A 12,985-nucleotide genomic window follows, 5' to 3' on the forward strand; every position below is an offset into this window, starting at 1 on the left:
CAGCTTAGGTATAAGGAATATATTATTTTATGGTATTTGACGAATAATTATGGGTTAAGTCTCTATAAAACAAACAAAAATCAATCAATCAAGCTTAAAAATTGTGATAGAGTGATAATAAATACCACATCACCAGTCATTTCATGCTTAATTTTAAAGGTGTGTGAAATGAATAATAAAAATATTGTTGAAAGTAATAATAGTCATTCTCAAACGCCAATTTTCAGATGTTTATGCCGTGAAAACCATCCATGTATCAGCTCATAAAAGTAATTCTATATTTTTATAAAAATAGTTTTTATTTATATTATGTACGTACATATATGTATATGCAAATAAAAACAATAATTTTATATAATGTATAGTACACGCCAAATAAGCGATATTTATGTCAGATTCCGTATACAAATTTCAATTTTCATAAATAAAAAGGCAGCCATTCGATATAACAAAGTACTGAAACGAACAAATCGAATGTACTCCTCTTTTGGAATTTTAATAGTTTAGATTAATACTTTTAGAGCAGAAAAAAAACAAATTTAACTATTTTTGGTGCAACGAAAAATATTTAAAAAGTTCATACATACTCATATACAAAAAACGTGATGTATCTTTGTGGTAAATTCACTGAGTATGTTTTAATAAACTCTTTTTTATATTACATGATTATTTTGCAGTTGAAGATAGAAAAATATGAAAAAGCCAATAAAGCAGACGTATGATACAATAGATCACACGCATCACTGCATAATAAAAAATTAGAAGCAGTAGTCATTGGGCATTTCATAAATATTAAGATGGTTGAAATAACAAAAAATATTAATTTAGACATCCATTTTATAGCTTTAAAAAAGTAAACAATTTTAATCATTAAAAAAATGTAGCTGAGAATGTTTCATTTCGTCTAAAATCGTTTGCGTATAGAAAATATTTATAAAACCCTAAAAGAGAAATACCAAAATGGTTTCGAAGGAGCTCCAGCTGCCAATACCTGTACGTGATGGATTATAGATCATACTTTTGTATTATATCGTCACTTGAGAATGGTTAAGCACCATCGTTCGATGGGTTGTAGATCGTAATGCTTATGGATCATTTGAGAAGGGTTAAGCAGAAGCGCGGTGGGTCCAGGGCGCCGAGATCTACTTGAAGAGCAGCGGCAGCCGGCAATGGGGCTCCGTCTCGCTGGGGTTGTCCGAGTAGAGGGAGACGGTGCGGGCAGTCAGGTCGAAGATGCCCACGGCTATGGTCTTCACCACCTCGTCGCACCTCTTGTTCTCCCGCCAGACGCAGAACTCGCCGCCGGAGACGTCGCCCAGCATGTGGCGCACGTCCTGCTCGCTCATCGGCGGCTTGTAGCTGCCGAAGGTCTGCATCCGCGAGATGCTCGAGTCGATCATCAGGTCGTTGGCCTGGTCCTGCCGGATGCGGTCGAACCTGCAGAGGGACATCCATTACATGTGTATTTCCAGTTCTCCTTGCTGTCCCTGGGGCTACTCACTGGTTCACATGGTAGTTGTGCTCGCCCAGCGGCACCTCCTTCACGTTCAAATGGGACTCGTTCTTGCGCTCCGGCGAGGGAGCCATCTCCACGTTGTAGCACATCTGGCGGGGATCTCTGTCGGGGGTACACAAGATTCTGGGTTAGAGAGGAACTCTCCATCGGCTGATCACTCTACGTACGCCAGGAAGGTGAAGTTGACCGAGCAGGCGTCCGCCGCTCCCACTCCCGCATCCTTGAGCACCCGAAAGGCGTCGTCCACGTTGCTGGTGGCCAAAAGGGCTCTGGTGATGAAGTGGCGAGCTGAGGGGAGGGATTTTTATAACATAAAATGTATTAGAAACGTTCTTATTGGTTAAATTTATTTAAAAAGATTTAAGTAAGGGTAACAAATATTACACGCAAACCATGATGCGGGATCTGCACATTGGGGATATAAGCAAGGGACTTATAAAGGAGAGGAATTCTAACTCCCACTCTTCCGGCTTCCCGGCACACTTACGGGTCTTGCCGCTGCGCAGGAGCTCCGCGCTGATGGTGTTGATGCTGAAGACCAGGCCGTGGTGGTTCTGGCTCATCGTGTAGCCGGGCAGGTGGCCGGCGTAGCAGAGGGACATGAAGTGCTCCTCCTTCACGTTGTACTTGCCCTGCGGCTTGTCGCTGAGGATGTGGGCCACCACGAAGTAGTAGTGGTTCAGGGTCTCCGTCAGGGCGTCCTCGGTGTGGCCCAGCAGGCGCTGTCGGAGAATTCCGAAATATTCATTACGTCTGGCTCAAAATGTATGGAAACTACTAGCAGCCCAGACACTCACGCAGTTCTTCTGGTTCACAATGATCGTGGAGCAGCCGGTGGGCTGGTTCTTGCTGCGCGGCTGGTGCTTCAGTGCCTGGGGCAGAATCTCATCCAGGTGCAGTAGAAACAGCTGGGAAACAGAGGATGGCTAATTTGAGGTATGCTTATCAATTCTCCCAAATTTTATTTTCAGGCTGTATAGATTGAAGGTCTGCTTTGAGTTAGTCGAATAGATATCGTATCATAGCTACCATACGTCATCACAGTTATCACACAGTCGCCACAGCAGGTGCACTTTCGGCTACATCTTTTCATAACCAGTTTTCCCTTGTCAGAAGCTCTTTGAAGTACCATTAGCAACACATGCGTGATATTACCCATAAATATTCATTTTTCCGAAGTCTAATGTTAAGTTCAAAGTCGTAAGCAAAACCTAGTCACAGAACATTTTGAAATATTGAACTGTCCTATTGGAAACACTATAAAAGTATCTCAAAAAGTAGGGACAGTGTAGTTAGAGCCAAGCTAATTGTTAATAAACTGTAACAAAACAAAGTACCAAGTATAATGGCCCAAAGAGCTAAAGCCGAGCGAGGGGTGCCATAAATTTGGCTTAATTGCGTGGCTATCTCAGGTGTATCCGAGCCATTATCCATCATTCAATCAGCTTGGCCCCTGCTAACAAGGCTCAACCATGGCGAGGGCAAGACACAATAATGCGGATCGTAAAGTCGTCGGCTTAATGCACTCATAATGCGACTAATTTGAATTATAAAACGCCGCCACCTGAGCCCCTAATGATCGCGATTCCAATCCCAGCGAGACCAAGACGAGGGCGACGCACCGTGACCATAGCCAGATTCTGTGTAGACTTGGCCAAGGTCGATGCCAATTTCGTGATGTTTGCGATTTTGCGTGCAATTAATTGGCATCGCAGCGCCGAGCGCAGAAATTATAACACATTATCGAAATGTATGTTCGCACACCGCACACCAGACCCCATAGAACCAGCCATAGACCAGCTATGCCCATGCGGTGCTTTCCGATCTGATCTCCCACTTAGCCGTGCTAATGAGCCCGCTTAACTGATGGCCCATAGGCTTGTTACTATGTCATTTCCATTTCCAATCCCAGTCCCACTTCCACTCCCAGCTTAAGTGCGAACAATGGAACCGCGGTTCTAAGAAGCCAACCAAGGGCTCACCAGCGTCTTTCGCCGGCTTCTCTTGACGGCTTTTTATTTATAAACGCGCCTTGACCAATGACAAATTGGCTTACGCACTAAGCAACTAGCCGTGGAAGCCGTTGAATACCCTTTCCATCTTACTACCCTGCTGTACTGTTATATAATACTAGTATTATCCCATGATATTGGTTTGCTTGTTCCCTGCGAATTCTTTATAGCCCTTACACCCATTCAAAGTGGGGAAAAGGAGAACCTTGTACAGATCTATTGGGAAAGAAAGGATCTCCTATTAAGAACATGCTTAAAAATAAAAAACAACAATAATCATAAAGCCTATTACTCTAAGTAACAAGTGGTATATGGAGAAAAAACAATGTTAACCCGGACTATAATAGATTTCAGATCCTAATGGCATATAAAATATAAATAGGTATCATCACATAAATAGGTATCATATCATAGGACCCATCTATAAAAAACCCAGAGATAGAAGGGGTATATGAAGGAAATGCAAGATATTTGTACAGATTTCAGATCCTGACGGTATCACCAGATAAAAACAGAGTATAAGAATATATCTAAGACTTAGGGGTTAACAAGCCTGTATAGAGGAACTACTTGGGCCGGCTAGAACGGCCGCCGAATCGGGGGACAGTCACCTGGCAAAGAGACCGGCTGTCTATCATACTTATCATTCTCAAGACCACAGCACAACGGAACTAGTTCAATGTCTGCGCTCTGCACGGTCACCACTTCGAGTTCTGGCCGCGCACAGTGGGCCCCGGCTAGGCGCACCTGGCCAGCGGCTAGCTATCAGCGCGTTTCCTTTCCGCTTAGCCGCCTTCTGGGGTGATTGTGCAATCGGATCAGTAGAGGCCAAGCCGCCTAATTGCACTGCGACGGGGAATTGGATAACACCCCTCGGGCGACCCGAAGCCACCCCATCAATATGGAATAGGTGGGGAGGCTAGTTGGCGTGCGCCGCAGCCAATTACCACTGTACTCGGGCGGTGCACTGGCAAATCGCGTTTATTGTTGTCATTGGGGCTACAGTTGGCAACTTGCAACCTGCCACTGGCAACACGCAACTCGAAGCGCGGGGCTCGAGGTTTTGGTTTCGGCTTCGGCTTCGGCTTAGGCTCGGACTGGGACTGGGACTGGGACACCACCTGAGCCCACGGATGGGTGGTCGGGCCCCGTGCCGCTAGAGCTCTAGAGCGCCGGAGTCCACTCCCACGACGACGACGGGCCTTGCCGCGCGATCGTTGTGCTCGATGGAATTGCAATATTTGAGCCACGTCGCGGACAATTATGTGTTTTCGTTTTAATGGCCATTTAATTGTGCATTATATTATTTGCCAAAGCGCTGTTAGCTATGCGCTTATTAGCTGATTAGCCAGCCGCCCGTTTACAGTTGGGCGCTAATTGGCCGCCTGACTCACCTTATGGAACTCCACCTCCGCGCCGTCGGCCACGCCCTCCAGCTCGCGGATGTACTGCGGGAAGCTGTCCTTGACCGAGCCCAGGGTCTCGTTGTAGATCTGCCCTGCGAATGGGAAGCGAAGTATGTAGAGCACCGCGGGTCACTGCACCCGTATCATCGCCCGCGTACTCACTGCCTTTGGGGGACTGGTAGAGCGGCAAGTAGGTCTCGTTGAGGGGCTTCGACAAGATCAGGAAGTTCTTGATCATCGAGCCGAAAGTGCGGCCCTGCAATAGGCGATTTTAAATGTGATTAGTGTGTGTGCTGCGATAAACGATTGGGTGCCCTTCCCGCTGGACACGATCGCGGATCTGGGACCAAAGCGCCCGGGGTGTTGGCCAGTGGAAGACAACAATCAAGCCGAAAGACAGAAACAGAAACATAATCGATCACGACCGATCGCTGTGTAAACAAAGCCACCAACTAGCCACAAAAAATATGAATAATTATACGAATTAAACAATATATTGAATGAGCTGTCCGAGGCACAGTGCATGGAATCTGGGTGGGCCCGAGCACGGCGATAGGAGGCACACGGATGCCGAGCACGTCTGCCAAAATACCCAGTATATTTTATTATCGAGAACGAAAAAATCCTACTTGGGAGCGAGGTCCCTGAACCCGCGAGATACAAGATGTTACTGCTGCAGAAAACTGAGCTTGCCACATTTGCTTATATTCGTATCTGATAAAAGAGAATGCCCTAAGGATGAGCTTTCCCCCTTGGGTTGTACCACTTTCGATCTAGCCTCTGTAACGTGATCTTTAATCCTAAGTTTGCATTCTACCTATTATTATATCCCCTCAAAGGCCTTATTGTTCTCCAAGTGTAGCAAATGTGCTCGACAGCTGGGCAAAGACACGAGAATCACGAATCTGCATCTGTAAGCAGCGTCTGGGTCCGGGAGTTGTCACACGAATCGAGGTCTGGGGGCTAGGCTTTAGATATGGCCCAACGGGCCAGTCCAGATAAAGATGTGGGTTATCAGGCAGTCTGGTAAATGTGTATGGCCCATCAGGAGAAAAAAGGCAGCAACTTATATTTCTCAACACTGTCTAACAGGATATTAGCTATCCTAACTATGTGCCAGCCCGTTCTTATAGTCATCAATTGTGGTCAGAAGATCTATTATTACGCTAGCAAAAGTTGTCAACATCCCTGGTTAGCTTGACCAAAATAAGAAAGCTACATTGTATAGTTATAAACACAGTAAGTCTATTGCAATAGATAAGAAACAAATACCAGTTCAAGAAGTTATTATAGTACATTTTGGTAGAGTCCCATATGTGGTATCAAAGTAGCTAGTGCTCGCGTAATAATTCCTATTTAACAAATACATATCTTACTCTATACCAGTGTGCATTTTATATATTTAAAGGAGCAGTACTAAGGCTAGGGGTGCTACGTATTTTGGGAGGAGTTCCCCCATACTTTCCCAATAACACAAAATAAACTCTAATAACACCCATTAAAAATGCGGCTGTCGTGACCCACTGAGAGTTCTCAGGGGTCGCTGGGGGTTTGGGGGGCAGTTCGAGGACTTACCATGTCGAAGCCCACCTCGTAGTGGGTGCCCCGGGTGTAGAGGACTGGCACCGCCTGGCGACGGGGGAGGATCTTGCCGGAGGACATGTCGGGCGGAGGTCTGAAAAGGGTTGGGAACTCGCAGCTCTGGCGTTCTGAGTAAAGGGTGCTGAGGAGAGTACCCGCAGACCTATCGGGCGTGAAAATGAAAAGTGAAGCAGACGCGTTCGCTGATATGATAACAAGGTGCACAAGTAAACAAAAGTACGGCGACTCGAATGGGCCAGCTGATTTGTTCTAGAGCGCTTGAAGGCAGAATTCAAACTGATTTGTTTTGTTTTGGCGCCGACGCAGGCAGGCGGCGCAGTCGCGCCCGCTGCCGCGCCGCCGTCGACGTCGGCGGCGAGCGCTGCGGCGGCGTTATCGATTACGGCCGTTAGCTTAACCCACTAATGACCGCGATTACCTCAGACGTCTGCCTAGCCCAGAACACTTTCTTTCGCAGCGATTAGGTTATTTGATTCGACCATCATAACCATTTCCTTATGAGTGGAGTGGTTACTGGGTTCATATGATAGATAGTCATTTTTATTTCATTCAAATAATAAACGGATCCGATGTGATGTTAAAGCCCCAATCCGCTTGATTTCTCTATCAATAACTAGCGACTGTCACAGCATTACGACCTCATTGCAGGTGGAATGTAAAGTGGAGTGGAATACGTCATACCACAAATTTCCACTTTGAGATTGAGTGGAAACTTTTTTCATTCCCGTCATTCCAAAATTATTACTTAATGAGCTACTAAATATTTCAATACATTGCCTGCAGACAGCAGGTAAATACACCTGCCTTAGAGCCAGTCAGGCTGAAGAAATGAACAGATCAACTATTACACCGATCTTTCGGAACCCCACAAGCCGTGCATTATCGTACGATAATAAATTCTGTTCTGTTTACTGGGCTGCCAAAAGTCAGATATTAGATTGTAAGGATTTAGTCGCCCTCTAACAGGCTTACGACTTAATGAAACGATTTTGCCCCACTCTGTCACCCTCTTTTGCGTATACGTAATATGGGTAATGTGGGTAATGTGGGTAATGTGGGTGCTAGAAGCACCCCGTGTAGCCGACAGACCCCCAATACACCCCGAAACACCCCGTCCCGCGCGACCACTGACCATGAATATTTTCGCTTTTGTTCGCCGACCATATAAACACGTTTTCGATTGTTGCGCCGTTTTCTTTCTTACCATTTATTGCTTTTTAACTGGGTTGGATCCAGCATTCCCTGGCTGTTTTCTGGCCGATTTCCATGCCAGCTGAAAAGCGTGTGAACCTATCTTTGGATATTCAATATTTATGAGCGAACTATAGATTGGTTTGGGGCTCAGAACTTTCAGACACCGAATCGAACAAACGAAATGCCAATAAGTTAGTACTCAAAATATATGCAACTACGCCACTTGCATTTTAATTATTTGGATTTTTACCTTTGTTGTGTGAGAGAGCTTTCGAAGTGGCCTATAATCGCGGCCTAATGATGATCACGATAATGATGCAGCGCCACTTTCTCAGTATCTTTCTGCCCATTAGCATCACAATTAAGTGTTTTTACTGATTTCGTGGCAAAAACACTGAGCGGTGCGAAACTTCAAGCCCATGCGCTATTATATAAGTGAGAATATCGATTATGAATGAATGCGTATGTGTATCCGAGAGATACTATCTACGGCCATGCAGAGATACAGTAATTTCCCCGACAGCTCGAACAGATCAGGTCGCTTTCGTTATTCAATTTGTATTAACTTTCCTCCGTTGTTGTTGGCGCTGCTTGGCTGGCGGCTAGAAAAACATATGCATCGCATTTCAATAATAATGAAAACAAAAGTTAAAACAAATAAAACCCACGAAACCCGCTAGGTTTCTCGGCGAGTGAGAGAGAGTGAGATGCTGCCGAACGGCGGCCTGCAAGAAGTGACATTTACAGTTGCCTCACACTCTCCACACTCACCTGCTCAGTCCCTTCCTCGGGGAATGTCGACTACCAGGTAACGCCGCATGGGAAACCATACGAGTCCGAACCACTGGAAACCACGTGTGCTATATGGACGCTGTGAATACTGTACTATAATAATATTAAATTGTGGAAATAAGTATAACAAGTTAGGGGTTTTCCCCAGTTATCGGGCAGAATATTACGCCTTTCTCAGGGAAAAGGTCCATTGATAGGCTAGGAAGTCAGAAACAGATAAGCAAGGACTAGGAGAAACCCATAGTTAATAGTTCTTAGAAGAAAATGCTTAAGAAGCATGTGAAATGTAACCCATACCCCCGGTGGAGGCTCAAGCCAAGCATTATAATGGAACCTTTATCTCTAATCATTTAAAAAATCCAAATTTTATTCAGATGCTCATAAGAACAAATAGCCCCTAGAGTGTGTTTCCTCCCATAAAGATCTAACGATAAATTAAATATGCTTTACAAGGCCCGATCCTAACTACCTTATCCAATGAAATATTTTTTCAAGACATCTCTTTTTGATATTTTAAGAAACTATTTGTACACAATTTTTAAGAAATCCAAATCGAAATTGAGTATCTTTTATAGAAACCAACACAACTACCTCATCGAATGAAATATTTCATTTAGGCAACCTCTATTTGACATTATAAGAACCAAGTACTAAAAATGAAATATAAAATGTATGGAGAAGAGAATATAAGGCAAAACTCAAGCTGTATGACATAAATGGATGTGAGCAGCGGGCTCAGGGCATCCGCAGGTCGACCCAGGGCCGAGGGCTACCCATTTCACCCGCGGGCTCGTAGGTCAAGATGCTTGTCGTCGCCAGCATTGGCTGTTGTATATAAATTTTGACAAAAGAAAGACTTCGGTTTAAACCAATTTTGGCAAGGCGGCGGCCATAAGGTGATGACCACTCGACGCGACGACATGGCGCGGATTAGCCGTATTTCCCGGTCGCATACCCATTCGCCATCGCTCCTCCATCTGCTACTTCTGCTGCCCATCTTGGCGATCCCCCTGGCGACAGGATTTGGCAACGAGTACGTCCACATCAAGGTGCATGTGCCCAAGGAGGAGTCGCCGGTGGAGGAGGTGCCTCCGCCGCACAAGGTGATCCACCACTTCCACCACCACCCACATCCCCACCAGCTGCACCGCAGTCGAGGGCGAGCCCGTCCCAAGCCCAGTCCGCTGCTGGAGAGCGTGATCCTCTCTGATCTGGACAAGCCGCTGCACATGAGCGAGCATGCGGACTATCTGAACCACGCCAAGGAGCTGGCAGACCACCTGGCGGAAACCTACGCCAGGAAGGCACCACCACCGCCGCCTAAGAAGAAGGTCAACACCTACACCATTATCGAGGAGCACCAACGGCCACATGGACACGACTACGAGGATCACCATGAGCACGGCGTGGAGACGTATCGCGTGATTGAGTCGCGGCCCAAGCACCAGCAGTATCACCACAACCACCACCACCACCCCCATCACCAGCATGCGGAGGAGGCGGAGGAAGAGGAGGAGGACGCGGATGTGGGCTACCACTATTCGGGCGCAGGAAAAACGCATCACTCTCTGGGCATTGGCGCCTATGCGGAGCCCGCCCCTGTTGAGGAGGAGCACCTGGAACCGGAGCCAAGTCCGGGCTACAGCTACTCCCCGCCCAGCCACTCTTACATCCCGCCCGGCCAGGCGCATCGCGGCTCCAAGGCCAACAGGGCACCGGCCTACACGCTGGAGGCGCCGCAGGAGCCCTCCTACGGCTACGATTACTCCAGGCCCTCGGCGGGGAGTAGCAGCGACTTCCGGCCGTCCGTGCAGGTGCCATCCAGCGATCCGTACGGCCAGGAGGAGGAGCCGGCGGACACGTACGGCCCACCAAGGCGTCGCCGGCCATCCAGCCTCGTGGATTGGCCCGACGCGAAGGGATTCAACAGTGCCGCCGCAGAGACATACAGCGGCGTCGATAGCTACAATGTGGGCCACGTCCAGGGCTACGGCTCCAGTGGCTACCAGTACAGTGGGCCCTACCTGTAGGCGGACAGCACCAACACCTCGCCTAATCTAAGACCTAAGATCCTATTTAATGCATTTTTTTGCTAGTTCCCTAAGTTGATTATTTCAGTTTTAAGATTTCAATGATAAGAGAATAAATGTATAAACACTAAAACAAATTGTTATTAATTTTTGGGAAATGATAATAATTAAGCTCCTGAAAGTAAGTGTTTATTTAACCCCAAAAATATATATTTTAACGTAAGTAAGTATTTATTTAACCCTAAAAATATTATAATATATATTTTTGGGGTTAAATAAACACTTACTTACTACTTGGGCTTAAATAAACAATTATTTTATAATTTATATATATTTGTATATGTACAATAATTCTTATAAAGTGCACGGTAACCATTTGCCGTATCAAGTGATAAATATTTAAATGGTGTTTGTTCAAAAGTTGGTGTATAAAAAAGAGACTGTCCATTAGTGTACATAATTTGATCTTGAATTCAGAAATTATAGAATTTAATCACTTATAAATTTAGTGATCCATTAGAAAAAAGCACTTAATTATTTAAGTGCTGTTTGCAACTTTAAATACTGGTTCGCTTAGCAATAGCGTTTTAAGAACTGACTAATTGCCAGTATCCTAAGGCTAAAACCGCTTCTAAAACGTGAACCAGACTTAATCAAAAACCATACTTTCTAGTTGATACTTAAGAAAATAAACTAAAATAAAGTGCATTTATAAGGAAATTTATAAAGGTACATTTTGCTTGCCGAAGTGAACTTCCTTTTTTGTTTTTTCTACTTATCTCTACGTAGTAAAATAAAATATTATTGTGTTTATATAGCAAACAAATGTTTATATAGCTTTTAAAAATCATATGGGTGACCAATAGAATATAAGCAGTAAATAAGATATTTTAAGATGACCTGAAAAGGATTAATTTTGCTCCTGTTATTTTTCTCAGTGCTTCTGAAGAAGCCACTTAGGCTAATCGAATTTGGATAGATACTTCAATGCCCCATTTAGGGGTCGATCGGATAAGCCCCCTTCGTGCGGAAGGTCTGAGTGCCGAGCAGTCCACGATGAGCGGCCGCCTGGGTCGGGTCCTGGAGTTCCACCTGCGGCTCTACCAAGTGCTCGGCTTTCACGGACTGCCCCTGCCGAGCGACGGAAGTCCGGCGCGCACCCGACGGCAGCTGATGGCCTGGAGCCTGTTCCTGCTGGTCTCGCTGAGCAGCCTGATCATCACGTGCCTGACCAGCAGCGAGGAGTTCCTCTACCGCGGCGACATATTCGGCTGTGTCAACGACGCCCTAAAGTACGTATTCGCCGAGCTGGCCGTGGCGGCCATTTATCTGGAGACCCTGAGCAGCCAGCGGCACCTGGCCAACTTCTGGTGGCTCCACGCCAAGCTGGGGGGGCGGCGACTGGGTGCGGCCAGCCTGCGGAGCGAGTTCCAACAGTACCGCCGCTACCTGGTCTCCCTCTACGGGATGATGTGCTCCGAGCTGCTGCTCCATTTGGGCTTGTGGCAGGTGCAGCCGTTGACCAACCACATGTTCCTGTTCTGGAGCAGCTACGAACCGCTCGTGTGCCTCACATACATGCGAAACATACAGTTCGTGCTGCACCTGGAGCTGCTGCGGGAGCAGCTAACCGCCCTGGAGCGCGAACTGGGCCTACTGGCGGAGTACTCGCGATTCGCCAGCGAGACCGGCAGGAGCTTCCCCGGCTTCGAGAGTTTCCTGCGCCGGCGACTGCTGCACAAGCAGCGCCTCTACAGCGACGTGTACGACATGCTCCAGTGTTTCCTGGGCGCCTTCAACTTCTCCATCCTGGCCGTCCTGCTGACCATCAACATCCGCATCGCCGTGGACTGCTACTTCATGTACTACAGCATCTACAACAATGTGGTCAACTTAGGTGGGCTGGTTATTCTGTAAGGAAGCGGTTGAATATACAATATCTATTTCTGTACAGATTACTACCTGATCTTGCCCGCCTTGCTGGAGATTCCCGCCTTTATATACGCCTCGCAGAGCTGCATGGTCGTTGTGCCCAGGATCGCCCACCAGCTGCACAATATTGTCACTGATTCCGGCTGCTGCAGCTGTCCCGATCTCTCCCTGCAGGTGGGTTGTAGTAGGAGTAGTAGAGGTATCGTTTGGTCTAGCTAATCTCCTCTGGCACACTTGGCAGATCCAAAACTTCTCGCTGCAGCTGCTGCATCAGCCGATAAGAATAGATTGTCTGGGCCTAACCACACTGGATTGCAGTCTCCTCACGCGGGTGAGTTCACAGCAATGTCCCCGAAGGGTCCACCTCCTAAACCCCATCCATTGTTCTTGCAGATAGCCTGTTCGGTGGGAACCTACATGATCTACACGATTCAGTTTATACCCAAGTTCAGCAATCAGTACATGTAGATATAGCAAAGGATTCACAAAGTGCTGAACATA

At 46.7% G+C, this 12,985-nt stretch overlaps 3 protein-coding genes across 3 annotated transcripts; 2 read left to right on the forward strand and 1 right to left on the reverse strand.

The window, feature by feature from the left end:
* Positions 1-273: 273 nt before the first annotated feature.
* Positions 274-6,818, reverse strand: LOC108023687 (uncharacterized). Its single transcript, XM_017093308.3, has 8 exons — positions 6,510-6,818; positions 5,097-5,190; positions 4,923-5,026; positions 2,314-2,424; positions 2,004-2,238; positions 1,684-1,804; positions 1,502-1,618; positions 274-1,437 (listed from the first exon to the last, which is right to left on the reverse strand). The coding sequence occupies exons 1-8, from the start codon at positions 6,594-6,596 to the stop codon at positions 1,143-1,145; spliced, it is 1,164 nt and encodes a 387-aa protein (XP_016948797.1). The 5' UTR covers positions 6,597-6,818; the 3' UTR covers positions 274-1,142.
* Positions 2,214-12,968, forward strand: LOC108023635 (gustatory receptor 8a). Its single transcript, XM_017093251.3, has 5 exons — positions 2,214-2,452; positions 11,491-12,449; positions 12,507-12,658; positions 12,726-12,815; positions 12,878-12,968. The coding sequence occupies exons 2-5, from the start codon at positions 11,540-11,542 to the stop codon at positions 12,950-12,952; spliced, it is 1,227 nt and encodes a 408-aa protein (XP_016948740.1). The 5' UTR covers positions 2,214-2,452; positions 11,491-11,539; the 3' UTR covers positions 12,953-12,968.
* LOC108023274 (uncharacterized histidine-rich protein DDB_G0274557) lies at positions 8,844-10,667 on the forward strand. Its single transcript, XM_017092559.3, has one exon. It carries the CDS (start codon positions 9,422-9,424, stop codon positions 10,550-10,552), a length of 1,131 nt encoding a protein of 376 aa, XP_016948048.1. The 5' UTR covers positions 8,844-9,421; the 3' UTR covers positions 10,553-10,667.
* Positions 12,969-12,985: the final 17 nt, after the last annotated feature.

This window comes from Drosophila biarmipes, chromosome X (assembly GCF_025231255.1).
Source record: "Drosophila biarmipes strain raj3 chromosome X, RU_DBia_V1.1, whole genome shotgun sequence".
Classification (NCBI taxonomy): Eukaryota; Metazoa; Arthropoda; class Insecta; order Diptera; family Drosophilidae; genus Drosophila; species Drosophila biarmipes.

Excerpts from the sequence above, each read along its gene's own strand:
- LOC108023635 (XM_017093251.3), top strand. The coding sequence starts at position 11,540 with ATGCCCCATTTAGGGGTCGATCGGATAAGCCCCCTTCGTGCGGAAGGT. Across the intron at positions 12,450-12,506 it reads CAACAATGTGGTCAACTTAG|ATTACTACCTGATCTTGCCC; the intron begins GTGGGCTGGTTA and ends ATTTCTGTACAG. Across the intron at positions 12,816-12,877 it reads ATTGCAGTCTCCTCACGCGG|ATAGCCTGTTCGGTGGGAAC; the intron begins GTGAGTTCACAG and ends TTGTTCTTGCAG.
- LOC108023687 (XM_017093308.3), bottom strand. The coding sequence starts at position 6,596 with ATGTCCTCCGGCAAGATCCTCCCCCGTCGCCAGGCGGTGCCAGTCCTC. Across the intron at positions 2,425-4,922 it reads CGGAGGTGGAGTTCCATAAG|CTGTTTCTACTGCACCTGGA; the intron begins GTGAGTCAGGCG and ends TCTGTTTCCCAG. Across the intron at positions 1,805-2,003 it reads CCTGCGCAGCGGCAAGACCC|CTCGCCACTTCATCACCAGA; the intron begins GTAAGTGTGCCG and ends CCCTCCCCTCAG.
- LOC108023274 (XM_017092559.3), top strand. The coding sequence starts at position 9,422 with ATGACCACTCGACGCGACGACATGGCGCGGATTAGCCGTATTTCCCGG.